Here is a 16807-nt window from a genome sequence, read left to right as displayed (position 1 = left end):
AAGCATTTCTGTAGCTCTCAGAGCATTTCTGTGTATCTTAAAAGAGCTGTTATCTACTTGAAGATCTGCTTGAGGTCTGTGTATCAGTGTGAAATTCATCGGCGGGCTGAATTTTCTTGCGGTTCTCCATTGTGGTCAACAGTGTTGGGCTGGTGTAAATGAGAGGAGGTCTAGGCTCTTTGACTTTACCTTGGATGGTAGAGGAGATGATGTGCTTATCTGCAGCTGAGAACATCAGGGAGAACCTCATGGTGTGCTTCTGCTGAGCTTCTGTTACCTGCTTTGTTGTGGCAGGCAAGGCCTCAGGCTGGGTTGCATCTCACCCTGCTATATGTTGGCGAGGGGAGAAAAAAATAAGAGGGTTTTCTACCATAGCCCTGCAGATGAACCCATCCGTGACAGGAAACCCGGATTGCTCTGTTGCTTTCCCCTCAGATATAGACATATCAGTCCTGGCTTTGACTAGATGGATGGCTGTTTCCTTTGCTCTGGATGCAGGCCAGGCTTGATGGTTTTCATGCCTTCTTTGATGCTATTCATACTTCATATCTGTGCATAGAGAAAGATAAAATGTACACTGTTGTTGGAGTCTCCTATTGCTTTTCCTTTATATCATAAATTCTGCTGTAACACAGAAGAGAGATCAAAGCTCTGTTGTCTAATGTGGGCTGTGCGGATAGCAGTGTTATGTTTGGCCAGCTCGTTAACCCATTTTTGCCAGGCGTTACATGGCATCCCATTGCTTTTCTCATCCGTTCCCACAGCAATTTATGCTGCTGTTTTAGAAGCAGTTTCCATCCCTGGGTTTCAAAACTGGGCTGCACCATTCCTGCTGCGGCGGATGAGGCTGCCGTGAGGAATTGTGCATCATTTTCTGTGTCGTTCCCCTGCCTTGCTGCGTCACATTCCCTGCTGCTCTTCTCAGGTGACCTGGAGCAGCTTCAGTTCTCAAGAGCCCTAGAAGCATGGTGTATTTGAATAGTTGCAATTTTACCAGAAGGTAAACAGTGAAGGAGGGGTGAAATTATCTGGTTTATCTCCTTAATCTTACTCTCAGTCAGTGGAGGAAGGGTGTTTCTTGCAGGGCACTGTCTGTAGGCTGGATTGGGTGTGTGCATGGGGCAGAGTGGCTGAGACCCACTAGCCAGGGTGTTGGGAAATGCAAGACAGCTCTGGAGGACTAAGTGGATGGCCAGGGTTGAGGACAAAAACCGATTGCATGGTTCGGCTGCCTTCAATTTTCTTGTCCTTTCATTGCCACATTCTTCCAGCCTGTTTAGTGGAATGCCCCATCTGCCCCCTCCATTTCAAGCTGTTAGTGTTGCACAGCAAATCTGAGCTCATTCCTCCTTCCCTGTTCTCCAACACTCTCCATACATTTATTTCACTACCATACCATGGCTATTAGTAGAGACAGCACCATGTTTTAATTTAAAGAGTGGTCTGACTAGAACAGGGAGAAGCATAAAGTCAGACCCTTCCTAATTTTGTAGGTCTTTGGAGATGCTTTTGATTTGAATCTATGGGGTGGGATTTTTTACCTCCTTACTATTTTCAGGCTTGTATATTGGAGTTTCCCTCCAAATATACACCAATGTCAAAGATAGTATTTTTCCTCCCATTTTCCAGCTAGCACTAACAAATGTGAAACTCCACGAAAGGGATTGGTTTTAAAATTTCCCCAACTTCTTCTAAGAAGGTGAACATTTCTCTTTTTCTTTTTTTTTTTTTTTTTCTTTTGGGAAAAAAAAGAAAGAGTAAAACAAACCCCCCACATTCTTTAAGACATTTCCAAGCTAGTTTTTCAGGAGCTAACAGCTTTGATGGTAGAAAGATGACATTTGTCACAGCAGCATCCAAACTCTGAACCTGTTGAGATTCACCCATTTTAACCCTGGACATCTCAGTGAACATCATCCATCTCGCATCTGACAGTGAAGACATAAACCTAGCAAAAGCCTTGTTGGTTTCTGCTCCATACAAAAGAATGGGGTTGAAGGTAACAGTACAATGTGGGAGACAGCAGTGAGGAAAGAGACAAAACCAGTCAGGAGACAGGCATTTTTTTTTTCAGATTCTTTGGGGACTTTAATAAATCAGGAGAGGATGCCAAAATGACCGATGCTACATTGCTTTCCCAAGTCAGCGGTATGTGTGTTCAGCCCCTAAGCTTCAGAAACGTAGGCTGTCCTCCTGCCATGTTCCTCATCATCCCTCAGTAGTGACTACATGTCAGTTATGGGGTAACCCCTTCTGCAGTCCCATTCTGCAAAGACCCTGCTGTGGCTGGAGATCCCTGCAGCTGGGATTCACAGCATAGTGCTGATGACAAAGAGCAAAGCCCTCAGCGTCCCCAGCTTTAAGTCTTGCTGATCTTTCACATGTCCCTTTACTGAGGCTGTGTGTCCCCAGTGGGTTTTTAGGACTGTTGGATGTGGTCCGGCGAAGTAGAATTGCCTTAATTTAGCAGAGCTAAGAAATGCAAAGAAAATAATGCAGACAGGAGTGCTCCTTGGAGATACTTGGTATTGTTGAGTATAGACTTTCCCAGCTATCCTTTGGTGGCCATAAAATATATTTATATTAAGAAAACCAAAACACGATAAATAGTGATGTTCAGGGTTGCCATGTTTATTTGTCTCCCAGTGACTCTGATAAGAAATGGACTTAGTTTACATACACATTTCCAAGCATCAGCACTTTAATCTCTGGCTCTGAGAGTTGAGCTAGGCTCTTTCTCACTACTAATGATATTTCAACACTTGGAAATTGCCTATGATTTTTGTTTATGACACATGAACTGAAGCTGAGCCTGGCTTACTCTCCCATGTGGATCAGCCCTTCAGGGCCACAGAGAGTAACAGATAGTTTCCCCCAAACAAGTTTAAACAGTTCTAAAACAAACAGCTTTTGTCTGCATCCTCAGGTTCATCAAAAGAGGCATGCCTTTGATGAGCAGATGGAATAAGATAGTGCAGGGAAGAAATATAAATAGTTATAAAAGAAAAAAATAGAAAGAAGAAATGGGGAAAAAAAACCCAACCCAAACCCAAACTTCTGGCTGGTGTAGATTCAGTGTGAGAAACTTTCTGTTCCTAGCTTAGTGGAAAGCACCTTTCCTATTAAGATCAATTCACAAGGGCATCCAAGCTACTCCATGCCGCTCTAGTGATGCCAGACTTGGGCTAACTTACCTGATTTGTTGAGGATCCTGTAACTGTATGAAGAACAGGAACATTTTCCAGACCTTAGAAGAATTCTGTAGCCAAGGTATCCCAGTAATTTTCTTGGAGAAGCCCTTTGGGCCCATGAGAAGTTGGGACAGATTAGAGCAATCCCCAGGATCCTGCCATGCATGTCTTGATCCAGGCAACTCGGTGGATCTGTATTGGGGATGTTGGTAAGCTGGTGTAGAAGCCTCTTATGTCCACATACTTGATCTGAGCTAAGAGCAACTTCACTGCAGTCTTAGCAGCTACCTTCAATGACCTATGCCTATTCCTGCCATGTCTCTTTCCGGTCCATTGGGATGGCCTCAGTTGTAGAAATACTGTTCCAAACAGGTGTCTGAGAAAGTAATATAAAAAATTATGAGCTGATGCCTGAAGACAAATGCGTGGGTCATTTCTGCAAGAACTTGCAGGACTTAACACAAAAGATGATAGAAAACCGGGGTTCAAGTCAGGAAGAAGGGAAATGTAGGCTAAATATCAGGATGTGTCCTAACAGTGAACCAGAATGTGGCCTCCTTCAGTTAGACCTTGAGGAGAGGACTGTGGGACTGGATGTCTCAGCAGAAGGATTCCCTCCTGGAGCTCCCATCCAGCACTCCACAACAGGTTTGCTCCCTCCCATCCAGAGAACTATTCTCTGACAAGTCCTGAATATTTGCATCTATTTAGCTTCAGAGAATAATGTTCATTTTTAACAGTAATTAACATCTAATAATTTCTGTATTAGAAACATGCTAGTAGTGGGTTTCCCTGGCTGGGGCATCCCAAGGCAGGGTCATTATGAAGACATGGTTAATACAGCCCTTGAAAATGTTATATTTGCCCAGTAAGTTCATTGGGACTGAAGGAAGGAACATGCCTATGTTCTCTGTTCCACTTATTTTTCCTTTTCATCTGGCCAATATTTCTAGCAAATCCTAAACTTTCAAATTACTTTTAAAGAGGTAGGGTTGTGCAAGGAGAAGATGCCTCCAGTGTGCAGATTTCGGTATAGATGGGACAGCTGGGGCTAAGGAAGTCTGTGGGGTTATGACAGTCAGGTCTCCCCAGCCTTGCAATGGTACTCTTCAGCTTCAGAAATAATCATGAGAGAAAAGTAGACATAGGAAGGATTCTCTGTTTTCCTCACTCCCTGTCTAGGGAAAAGGCAGACTAGGTAGGAATTAAGACTTTTCCACCCCTGATTAGTGGGAACCCCTAGAAGGGAGTTGTTCCTGGTTCTCTATCCAGACTGCTTGCATGCCCCTTGTCCTTGGAGCACTTGTGCCTGCACACACCACATGAAAAGATTGCCTGTTCTTCATGGAAAGACAGAGCGAGGTAGCCCTGTCTGGAGAGGGTGTTTTGCCTTTAATTTAATGGCAGCCGTTTGCTGGTTATTCATTTGGTTCTTTTTTAATAATTACATGTGTGTCGATATCTCTCTCTTTTTTTCTAGTTTTGCTCTTTTTTGTTCTTTTGTTTACTTTATTTTGCTTTTTTCTTTTTTCTGTTTTTTTTTCCCCTTTAGGTTTCAGAGAAATTATGTTGAATCCAATAAGCCTCCCTGGACATTCCAAACCTCTTAACCAAGGCATTTATGTTGAGGATGTCAGTGTTTATTTCAGCAAAGGACGTCATGGCTTTTAAAAACTCCTTAAAAGTCCCTGTTCTGATGTCAAGTTTATAGGCTGTGCCCTCAAAATGGTGGGAAGCAGTAAGCGTGGTCTGTATGGATTGAGGTCTCCTCCTAATAGGACTCTACAGCCCTGCCTGTACACACGTTAAAGCCAACTGAAACTGTGGTTTTCTGTCACCAGATAACAGGGTTGTTCTTTTCCTCCAATGGTCGCTGTGTTCGTTAAATATTCCTGCAAGGCACAACAGCAGCAATGAGAGCAAATAAAGAGAATTAAAACCCCATTGAAAGGAGTCATCCTAAAAACACAGTAAATAATTGTACTTTTGCTTTAAAATAAAACACAAAACAAAACCAACCAAGCCAACCAAACTGACATCTTTAGTCATGTCCTCCCTGCTTGGAGTTTTCCTTGTAAGCTTGTGTCTTCGCAACACCCAGTGAATGCCGCCATCACCTCTTATGTGGCACCGCCATGGGAGGTCTCCCAGAGCGAGCTGAGGCGGGGAGCCTGGAAGAAAACTAAAGCAGAATGAAGACTTTTGGTAAGAACAAAGGCAGCCCTGCTCCCAGTTCTTGCACAGAAAATAATGTTGGAAGGAATAATAATGGAAAGAAAAAAAAAAGTTACTTCTCTGACAGGAAGAGAATGTGGTTATCTTTGAAGTGCACATATTCTAGGAGGCTTTTTTTGTTTGTCTGTCTGTCTGTGTGTGTTAGAGCGGCTCATTGGATCTGACTATATTGTTGCTGTACTCTAGTCTCTCCCTGCTGCTTGAATGATGAGCTTTATCTGAGGAGTTGCCTGGACTTCCTGCATGGATGGAGAATCCATAGCGCAGGAGGGTCCGTGTCCTTGCCAGACTAGGGCAGTAAGCAAAATGGAAAAGCAGACGCACGCAGGTCCCAGTTGCTGGGCCTTTTCCAGCCCCCTTTAGCTCTCCCCTGTATTGCCACCCAGCTAGAGATTGACTGTAACCCAGTCACGTACCCAGAACCATCAGCTCGAGGCAGACTGACTGAAGGGGAGGAAAAATAAATATTGTTGCTTCTTCTCTGGCATCAACAAGAATACCAATCCTGTTCTCTGGCCGATATTCATATTCTCTCTCCCTCTCCCATCCTGCTTTTGTCTTACTTCATCCAAAGCCTCTCAGATGGAAAAGTAAACCCTTTGGTCCTGTCCTCAGGAGAAGCCAAATGCCCTCGCAGCAACTGGCAGGGCTTTCCTTGGACTCTCTGGATGTCAAGTGTACAGGAAATACAGATTTGCTCACACATATCAGTGATAACCTATTTAGATTTTGTCTAGAGGAAAAAAAAACCTTCCAAAAGCTTCAGGTGTGGCCAGATCCTTTTCTGAGAGGAGTATTGAACCAGGAGCTTACTCACCAGCCACTCAGCTTTGCTTGCCTTCTTGGTGGCCTAAGGCAACCGTATCACATCAGGGATGTCTCTAAATCACCAGCCCTGAATGGTTGCTGCCACTGGAAAGAGTCACGGCCCCCCTTTGTCAGAACTGGGCAGAAGCCTCAGAATGGGATGTTCTGCTTCATCCTGCCTTTACGGGTGACCTGCATGAACTGCCCTGGAAATTGCCAGGAGGTTTGATTATCAGCTTTCCCATAGGGATGTCCCTGGGAATATTCCATTCTCTTGCTTCTTCTCCTGGTTCACTCGCATGAAAAGGTAAAGTGCAATAGAATAGTACAGGAGAAACGGTAACAGATTGCTTTAAGTTAACGGACATGCCTTAGGGGGTCATCTGCGTTAGGACAAGGAGGCCTGGCTCAGGTTGGATGGCTTCAGAAACCATGACCAAAACTCCCAACAATGTTTCCTGCCCGCACTGGAGCTGGAAATGCAAGAGGTGCACCGCCAGAGAGGACCTGCGGCCATGTGTTATTGACACCTCAATTCTGCAGATTCACAGAGTGAGGAGGAGCTTCGCCAAACGTGTGAATCACTGGGTGCTTGTCTGAACTGAATTTCCCCATCTCCTGGAAGTTGCCCACCTGACCTGGGGATGTCTTGTCCGTCTGAACTATCTCCTCTCCCTAGCACTGTTCAGGGGACTCTGCTCTCAACTGTGTGTATCAGTCGTAGAGATACATCCGTGGGCCTGGACCAGAAGCCTATGTCCAAACACCCTAGCAGAGGAAGGGTTGAATTTTACAGCTCAGGTCCATCTCTGCTTAGAAGAAATCCTCTGGACCGTACAGCATAATTTAAGGCAGTTCTCCCCACTGTGATCGATGTCTCAATTTGTTTAACACCAATTAAAGTCTCTGGTTCCTCACAGCTGAAAACAAAAGCCGGTCATGGCTGTTTGCGATTGGTGGCTTTAAGTAGCAAGTCTAAGGATGTTTTTTTTTTAATTTTTATTTTATTTTTAATTATTGTAAATCATTACCTCATTTTCTGTCAATGAGACTCCTCCATCTTTGAGCATTCTTATCTTGCCATAACTATCATCCTGTGCTAATGGGAAATGGGACGGTCCCTTTTCACAGAGACTATAGGGGTGTTCAATGTCTAGTTTCTTAATAAACACTTTATTTTCTAACGAAACACCTGCATCAGGTCTCTTCTTTGAAGACAAAATAAATAAAAGTTCAGAATGACACATCCTATAGTCTACTTCTTCATGAGATGGTCCATGTGTGGGGAGTCTGGTTTGCTTCTTCGGGGGGTGTGGAGGGTGGGATTTACAGCTGTGATGTGAACATTGCTCAGGTGTAGCTCTTGCTTCCGTCACTCTCATCAGGCACAAAGATGCTTTCTTGCCTGAGAGCTTAGCTGCTGCTGATCTCAGTTGTCAACCTGTTGTTTTTTGTAGCTCAAAATGGTCATGTTCTCAGGGACAAGGCAGTACTGCTGGAGATGGTGTCAGGATTTGCCAAGACAAGTTTCTACACTTAGTGGAAGGAGTTTTATTAGGAGCCTTATCTCTCAGGGAGCTTGACACTAAAAGATTGTTTTGGCTGCAGTGCTCTTGTTTCAGAATATGCTGTTGCTACAGGTCTCCCTGCTTGGCTGTGCAAAGTGCTCTTCTATTGGGTGTTGGACTGTTGTCCCTTCATCAGGGACAATTAGCCTCCCTTTAAGCTAGCGAGGATGTGTGTGATGTAGAGGTGGAGGGGTACAAGTGAGTGCTGCACTCAAGGTTCCTCGTCAGGAGTTCATGTAAGGACAGCTGGTTGCTTCTGGAGGAGAGAGGAGCCACTCTGCAGCATGTGGGGCTCGGTTTGAGGATGTGTCTTAGTGGCTGTGTCTTAGTACCATTAATGGGAGATGTCATTTATGTGACTTAAAGCTGCTGTGCCAACCTGCAGGCAACTGTGGGCATGAGGCTGGGGGTGTGTTTGAGTTGATATTGGTGGATGGTGCTGGAACCCTCTTAGAAAACCTGGTGAGTTTTGATGAGCAAAATAGAAACATGTTTTCCAGCATCCTTCTGTTCCTATAACTTCCTGGCATGGCTTTCAAGCAAGTGTCTCAAAATGATGCTATGACTGAATTTCTGCATGCTATTCCCTTCTATTGAGCATGCCTGTAGAAATAAATGATTGGGTGCTGTGGTTCACAGGATTAGGTGATGGCTGAGATCTTTACCTTTCCAGGGATGTCTGCGATGCCTGAGACAAATGGTTTTCTCCTGACATATAACCTTACACATGGGATGGGCAGCTGAGCTGCGTTGGATTTCATCCCTATTTCCCTCTCCTTTTTGAGGTGTGGGAAACAAACATGGGTGTTGGAAGCTCTACCTTTTCCTCCCCACTACTCCAGGGTCTGTTATGAAGTTTCACAGCCTAGAAACATTGCAAACAGGGGGTTGATTAACCAATTACTTAGACTGCTGGTATTGTCAGCCTTAGTCCAACTTGCTTTGTATTCCAGGGCAACTGATTCCTTACCTATGAGTTCCCACAATGTTTTTGCTGCTGCCAGTTCCTAAAGAGATAGCTTAACTATGCACACGGGCTCTGACATGCATTGCAGAGGGGTTGGGCACTTGTTTCTCCTTGTGCTTGCTTCTTGGTTGTCTCTACTGCCTCTGTGTTGCCTTTACCCACATGAAGGCTCCGTGCTCTTCAAGACAGCTGGACTGTGAGCTGATACTGCTGTCTTGCTCTCCCTTCCCACACTGGCTTCAAATGGCTCTTGAGCTGTTTACAGAGCTTATTACTGAAGGAGCTTGGGGTACTGATTTGGTAGGGTGCAGGCAGTGGTACGTGTCTGCTCCTCCTGAAAATCACAACTCTGCCTTCTCAGTTCTTATAGAACCTGCATGTGAACAAGCAGAAGAAGTTTTGTTTCCTTGTGTTTTGATTCTAAAAAGATGGAGTCGCATTTCTTTTAGTTCATGCCTGGAATGAGTGTGATGGGCACAATATGATTCTGGCACAATACCTCTCTGCATGATAGAAACAACATGTGGCCTGGTGGGACCTGCTGTACAAGTACCCAGTGGACTTGCTGCAGGCGAGTGTTTGATGCTATAGGTCACGATTGGGGTATACTGAGTCTCTGTAGCTGCTTATCCAAGTTGCACAGGATGAGTCTTGATGGTTTTGCTGCTCTTTTGTTTATTTAGATGTGCTTTTAAGGAGTTAGCCCTTCTTTCTCAAGACGTTGGAGCTTTTTCAAAGGTGGTAGTTTTCTCTACCACCAGATCTTTGGCCTTTCCAGTATGTATCTGTGGCTGGGGTGGTGGGGCAGGAGTCCGGGAGCTGTGGACAGTCAGAGGAAAGTGCTTCTACTGTTTCAGCAAACAGCAGCAGTGCATCGCCGCTCTGCTCTGATTTGTACCCAGAACAAGCTGCAGATCCTGAGGGTTAAGCCCTGGCATTAGCAGAGGATAAAGAGGCCTAGACACAGTAGTAAAGCTAAAAACCACAGGTTTGGAGGAGCAGCAGGAAGAGAGCATGCAAGAAATCAATGCTGGGTGACTTCATTTATGCTTAAGATTTTGAAGTGTTTCTGGTGCAGTTTATGCAATGAGTCAAAGAGTCCTTATTAACTGTGTATTTACCAGTGCCTGCAGACCCTGATCAATTGGCAGAAAAGTTTAACAAGCTGTGGGAAAGTGCATACAGCTGCTTTGAAGGGGAAAGAGTGTGATGTGAGACTGGCACACACACAGCTGGAAAAAGGTGTTTTACCTGGTGAAGCAACATATCTTCCTCTGTTGTTGTGCATTTTGCTTTGCCTGTATCTTTTGTTGTTTCCCTGATGTGTCATCCCCCTGCCCCACCATGACAGGCAGGCTCCTTGGTGGTTCCAGCGCGTGGTCTGATGCCACAGAGCATCAGCCACCAGCCCTACATCTCTGGTGACCTGAGCTTGTTGTGCCACAGGGGTGCAATGCAGGCTGTAGGACATCCTACCCTGTGTCCACACCATGGGGGATCACATAGATACTGCTTTGCCTTGACCTCTAAAAAACAACATAGGAAACCCAATGGTAAAAATAAGTTAATTTGCCTAGTGTGGCTTCCTTTGTGTTTCTTGTAAACTGACATGCGGGGAAGATACAGAGGGCTTAGGGGTGCAGGTACGATGCCTTTCTGTTTCTGCTGGGAGCTCAGTTTGATTGTGTCAGTTCCTGACATTCTTCAGTTCCGAATTTCACCTCCTTGGTTGAACCGTTGGAGTTTTGGGGGTTGTTTGTCCATCTTCCTTATTGGGATTTGGTAATTGGTTTCCAGAGAAGTGGTAAGTACCTGTTCTTACTGAAATCAGTACAGAAATTCAAAAGAGTGTTAACTGAGCTTTTGCCAGACAGCGCTTTGAGGTGGAGTTCAGGCTTTCAGTTTGTCAAGTTAAGAGCTAGAATATATCCCAAGCCACAGTCCCAGCCCCAGTAAATAAATGCAGGGTGATTCCTTTGCTAAGTGAAGATGATGATCTCTCCAGCAGTAAAGCAAAGTGCAAGTACAAGACAATTACATTTGAACTTTGATATTAATTTTGAACTTGCGAATGCAACTGCTGACTAATCAGCAGGAATAAATTTTGGTTGTTCTCTACAAAGTGGAGGGATTTGTTCCAAGCGCTGGTTAAATGATTTGCTCTGCTGTTAGTGAGTCACTTGTGACCTGTGCCCGATTCCTGCAGACAAGTTGACTTTTTGTAAGGATTTGCCTATGATTTCAGACTATTTGGCCTTTTTCCTCTAAGGGTTTGCTTCAAATATTCATGTTGTGTGACTGGCTGACTGGTGCTGCTTCTGCTCTCAGGTTGGGGGAGTGAATGTTTCAGACAGGCAGCCAGGAATGTAATATGCATAGATGCTCTTCAGTAATCTGATATTTGGGGTTATCTTTAACCCCGTGTTTCTGTTTCATATTTTGGGACTGCTACCACCCCACCAGGTCTGTCTGCAGGCAAGAAAAACTGCTGTTCCCCAGGCCTTTGGAGTAGTTAAGAGCTTGTTTTCAGAGCAAGTAACCTTCATGGCTCCAGCCTGAATTTTGGGAGCAGCCTGTGTCTGATCTATATGTGGGTCTCCATCCGCTGATCACAGCACAGCTACTGCTGGAGGTCAGCCTCTTTCATGAGAAGTCAGAAAGAGCCAGACTGGAGTCGCATTAGGCTCGGGAAACTGCCAGGATGTCTGAATAAGCTAATCATGGCCAGGTCATCATTATCTTAAGTGAGTCGGAGATGTGTCCAGGCTGTTTATTAAGATAATTGGAAGAGGGAGGGATGATTGCAGTCTGTGAACTAGACCAGTGAGACAGTGGAGTGTATTGCAACATCTGACACAAGAGAGCAGGGGCTCATGGTCTTGCAAGTTGATGTTCTGCATGTGTCCGGGGCCTGGTCCTGCTGGGATTCAGTCCCTGATGCCAATAACAGGGATGTAAGGTGTCATCATGATAATGCAGTATGCACATTTCAAACACTACCAATGTGAGCTCATCTTGCCAAGCTAAAGAGTTGTACCTCTGCTCAGATTTCCTCATGAGGCTTTGTTACCTGGTAATTTTAAAGATATTCTAGATCAAAATAGCATTTTGTTTTGCTGCATCAGTGCCAAGCAATATTTGGGAACAACAGGAGCAGCTGTGCACAGTCACTCCTTCCTTGGTAGTACCTGGTCCAGTCCCCCGTAGACTGCTGAAGGTGGCTGTAGGTTTGCTTTGTGTTTCCTGAGACACATTTGTTCATCAAATGGTGCCAAAGGGGGTTGCAAGTTTAAGGGTGTTTAAGCTCCAGTCATACGCTCAGCGCTGCTAGAACAACTTCAGAAGTACACGTCCCCCAAAGCCATCACATCTCACAGCGCACAGACGTTGCAGGCAATTGAGAAAGGACTCGCTTAAAGACAGGTAAGTGTCATTTCTCTCCTTCCAGGGAGCTATTGTGTGTAATATGCTGAATTCAAACCTCTAGCAGGAATTATTTTGATGGATCTGCTCTAAATGCATAAAGGATAACTGACTGCATTAGACAGTATCAGTGAGAAACTGTCAGTCCCCGCTCAGAAACTAGCAGAGGCTTTTCTGGCTGGAAATGCTGCAGATCTGGCACTGTGTGAGAGTCCAAAACCAGAAGAGCCAAGTGCTGCTGGAGACTGGGGTTAACCCCCACCGTTGCTCCTGTCTGACCACCCAGGTCAGGGCTGGCAGCTGGGAGATGCAGCTGGGGTGCCAGCAGGTATGGCAGAGCGGTGGGAGGTGTTCGGCATGGCTGTTCGCTCCTTTAGAAAGCTTGGGAGCACAGAACTGCAAGGGTGGCTACTTGATGGTAGCACCAGTCTCTCATTTTCACCAGCAATAAGCAAAAAAGGCTCTGGTGTGCCTTAACCTTTCTGTCTGGTGCCAGCAGAGCATGCATTTCAGATGGATCACCTCTTTTGCAGCCGCATGAAAAACTTGGCACTCATCCCCAACAGAAGCTCTGTAGCCATGGCTTCAGAAGGAAGCAGCAAAGTCCCTGACAGTGCATCTTGGATGAAAATACTGTCCTGTGACTAGACTGAAAGTTCAGTTTAAGCCTGTTAACCTCAGAGGGGACTCCTGGGAGTTGGGTACTGTTCTGTGTAGGTCCTTAAGCTCCTCTGCATGACTGTAATGCATGAAGCATCTAATCTTGTGCCAAATTTCCTTCCCTGGATTCAGTGGTGCTGGCCTGAGCCTCAAAGAAAATGGGCAGATTGATATCAATAGCAGTCTTACAAGGGAAGGAGAATATCTTTCGCCAAAAAAACAGTCACCCTTAGGAAATAAAGAAGACTCCTGAGCATAAAAGATATCATCAGATACACCCAAATGGGTAAAGATCAACAATGTCCCTTCTAAGGAAGAAGATCTCTAAGACTCCAAAGAGCAAGGAAATGTGGTGATCATGAGCTGTAGATACAGCACAGACTGAATCCTGGCTCTTTGATCCTGAAAGGACCACTGAAAACAAATGGGCTGCACAGGAATATATTTGGGTGATCCCTTGAAAGGATGGTTCAACCTTCTGGGGCATGTCTGTGTCTTTAGTTTATGGCACTGCGAAGCTCAGTTTGGCCAGCTACCTGGGCTGTTGGCCTGCCAGCATGGGGAGGGAAGCATCCCATAGCTTTCTGGACATGAGCCATGGAGGACTTGGCTGCAAAGCCTGCCCTGTCTGAGACCTCTCCATCTCTTGCCTGTGCTTTTGCCTGTGCTCCCTTCTGAGTAAGGATGGATCCTCATGGGCTTGGAGCTTTCACCAGATCTTACCCAGGCTCATGCTTAGGTTCCCCAACAAGAAATCAGAGGATGGCCATCTCTTCAGTTGGAAAGGAGATTACTTTGACATAACATCCTTGGAAACTGCCTGAAGTGAAGTTCTTGTCTGGAGAAGTAAGTAGATGTTTGCTGATCATGATGCAGGGACGTGTGTATGTTTGCATTTGTATGTACAGTAGGAATCAAATATTGATGGTGGAAAGGCAGTGTTGGATTTCCAAGGGAAGAGACACAATCATTAAATGTGATCTACTGCCCAAGGCAGAGAACTGGAAGTTGGGATGGTAAAGTCCTCAGTGGATTAGGCTGTGACATGGAGGTAAGTTTTTGCTGCAGTTTCTCCATCTGTAATCCTGCATAAATGATTTAAGTGCCCCGCAGTGCACTGGTGGCATTTGTACATTCCATCTGCTAGGGATGGATGAGAAGAGCCTGGCTCTGAGCTGGTCCTGGGTGTGATTCAAGACAGCAATTCTTGAGACCTTCAGTGGCGAGCACGTCCCTGTGTCACAGAGACTGAGCTGGGGTCTCCTGCAGAGCTGAACTTCAAGCTCAGAACAGCTTCTGGGGAAGCGGGGAGCCACAAGGGTCCTTCCCCAAGGGACATCCCAGCCCAAGTGCAGGCATCTCACATGCTGCTCCCTGCTCCCTCACAACCCCCTGAATAAAGACTCTTTGTTCTGGGAGATATAGATTATATATATTTTAAGGTTCCATGAATCATTCATAGCCCAAAGATGAAACAGAGCATCAGAGCTAAGGAAAGGCTGAGGGTGTGAGGCGAGGAACCTTCCATTATTTATTGTACAAAATCTTGACCTGGTAGCACCTTCTCCTTGCAATTCTGCCTTTGCTTTGGGAAGCCCTCTTTTCTCCTAAAAATCTGAAGTACTCTCTTACTTTCAGTAGATAATTGTAGCAAGAACCCAATCAGCTGCTTCCTGTGTTGTGCAGCTTGGTGGTTGGCCTTTAAAGGAGTAAAGGGTATGTCCTGGTAAGTGTGTGAGAGCACAGCGGGACTGCTGGGAAAAGCATGGACACATTGGCTTGGACGGAGAATGGAAGAGTCCTTGGTATGGTCTGGGGTCAAGCAGGGTTGAAGGGTTAACACTGGGTCTGGCAAACAGCGGCAGGGGAGAATGTAGCTGAATGGTTTGGAAAGAGAGGCTGGCTGCTTTCTGACTGAGCCAGGCACTTCTGGGCTTGGTGTGGCACAAGCCAGCTGTGAATAAGGGCTCCTGCTCATTTGTGGTCACTTGGTGGTCAGCATGAATAGAGTTTGTGCATGTCAGCCTTGTTCCTGGCAGGCAGGTGTCCATAGCACAGAAAATGTCTATGGTTACTGGCGTGGAGGCTGATGCCGATGACTAAATCCAGACCGTGGCTGCATGGCACTGGTTTGTGGTGTCCTGACCTCTTGGCAAAAAGAAATATTCAACATAACCAGTCTGAATAAACCCAGAACTCATAGTCAAAAAAGTGAAAACACTGGTGGAAGAGAGGTTTGTTGGTTGGTTGTTTTTCATTTGTGGTTTTTTTTGGTTTGATTCTGTAATCTAAGAGAAGGGCTGGAAGCTGAGTTTTCATTTTATAAAATCAGTATTGCAGTAAAAATTCAGATCCTGCCTGTCCTGATTAAATAGCAAAATGTTGTACCACAACAGCAGGAAACTATCATGTTGCTTTGTTACTGCCTTTTTAATTACTGTGACCAATTCATTGGCAAGAGTAGTATTATTATTGCTAAGGGCTGGAGACACCTTCCCTTTCCATTGCTATATGGCCCCGGGGCTTGTAAGATGCAGCTTTGGCAGTAAGGTGAGATAAAGAGAACTTCATTTATTTGCTGTTCTTCATTTGTGCCAGCACAAGCGCTTATGAGGCCACAGTGTAAGCCGGGTGTCTAGTATGATCCAGGATATAAATAGCCTCACTTCCACCCTGCTCCCTCAAAGGTTATTTTTCACCCAGAACATCTCAGAGCACTGCTTTGCCAAACAGCAGTGACAGCAGGAGGAGGGGGAAGCCAGTGGTGGGGATGGCAGGCATCCGTGGGGATGGGAGGAAGCCAAACACCCAAGCAGGTTTCACCATCAGAGCTGGCAGCTGATAGTTTGCAGCAAGCAAGTGCTGTGACACCCAAGGCGGCTGCTGCAAAAAACTGGGAGAGAAATTATTTGGAAATGTGTGCTCTTTCTAAAGTTTTTATTTTTTAATAGAGAAACCTTTGAGGCCCCTTTTTAATTCATAATAAAGAGCAGGTTGAAAAGAAGGAGAGGGCAAGTGAAGACAGTGAGGCTTGCTAACTTCCTTTAAAGTTGGAAGGTCACCTTTAAAAATGGATGAATACAGTGTTTGGAGGAAGCTCCAAGGCAGCGGGCCTGGGGTTCAGCACTAGAATAGAAGGCAGAACAAAGATGAAAAGAAGAATCCAGCGGGGATCTAGGAATAGCTGCAGAGCAGCAAGTGCCCGTGGTGGACTTGGGTGGAGGTGGTGTTTAAGGGAGCTTCTCTGCCCGCTCTCTGAAAGCTGCTGTTGTGTGTGGTGATGTGCTGGAGAAAGTTAAGCCAGGTGCTGGATAGCCAGCTGGACTGCCCAGGAGCATGTGGATTGGTGGTATAGTTGTGGGTGTAAGCTGGAATTTAGGATAAAATTAAGGCACTGCCTGCCCGTTCCGCATTCAGGGATGCTGAGTAACCCTAGAGATGTCTCGCCTGCTCTGGTTGTGTTTGTGCTGACTTTCCCCTTTCCTGGGATCCCTCAGGGAGTGAGAAAAGGGTGATCACAGCATGAGTCCTGGTGGTGGTTCACTGGACAGAAAGCTTTTGGGCTGTGTTTTGGATGATTTCCTGGTTCTCGCTACTTTGGTCCACTTTGTGAGGTGGTAAAAGTCGAGGTAGCACCACTGTGTTGTATGTGAGTATATTCCCCTCACCCCATCCAAATCAACATACTGGAGGCTCAGATACTGCCAAACACTTGCCACTCCTCAGTTACCTGGCTCAGAGGCAGTTTTTAGGTATTTGCTCCCCAGAATACCCAAAAGAAGGAAAGAAACCCAACATTTGAAAAGGTAAACCCCTGCTGTGTCCAACACAGTGCTTTATCCCCCATGCTCTCTGTGCCTGCCCACCTTTCCTCGGAAACCACTGGACACAGCTTGGGAGCCACCTGATTGTAGAGGGAGCACATGGCAGCTCTTTCCTGTTCTCTAACTGAATCA

At 45.6% G+C, this 16807-nt stretch overlaps 1 protein-coding gene across 6 annotated transcripts in view; it reads left to right on the top strand.

Moving 5' to 3' along the window:
* Positions 1–16807, top strand: part of NTRK3 (neurotrophic receptor tyrosine kinase 3) — a 217300-nt gene that overhangs the window by 141037 nt on the left and 59456 nt on the right. Inside the window, exon 13 of one of the 6 annotated variants that reach the window (XM_075713678.1) lies at positions 4744–4862. The exons of the other annotated variants lie outside the window; for them this stretch is intronic. Coding sequence (XP_075569793.1) covers positions 4744–4862 — 119 coding nt within the window. Of the gene's footprint in view, positions 1–4743; positions 4863–16807 lie in introns of those variants that run through there. 6 annotated transcript variants of the gene reach the window in all.

Source organism: Pelecanus crispus, chromosome 7 (assembly GCF_030463565.1).
Source record: "Pelecanus crispus isolate bPelCri1 chromosome 7, bPelCri1.pri, whole genome shotgun sequence".
NCBI lineage: Eukaryota > Metazoa > Chordata > Aves > Pelecaniformes > Pelecanidae > Pelecanus > Pelecanus crispus.
The sequence above is the reverse complement of the archived record's forward strand: the minus strand, read 5'-3'. Positions and strand labels throughout refer to the sequence as shown.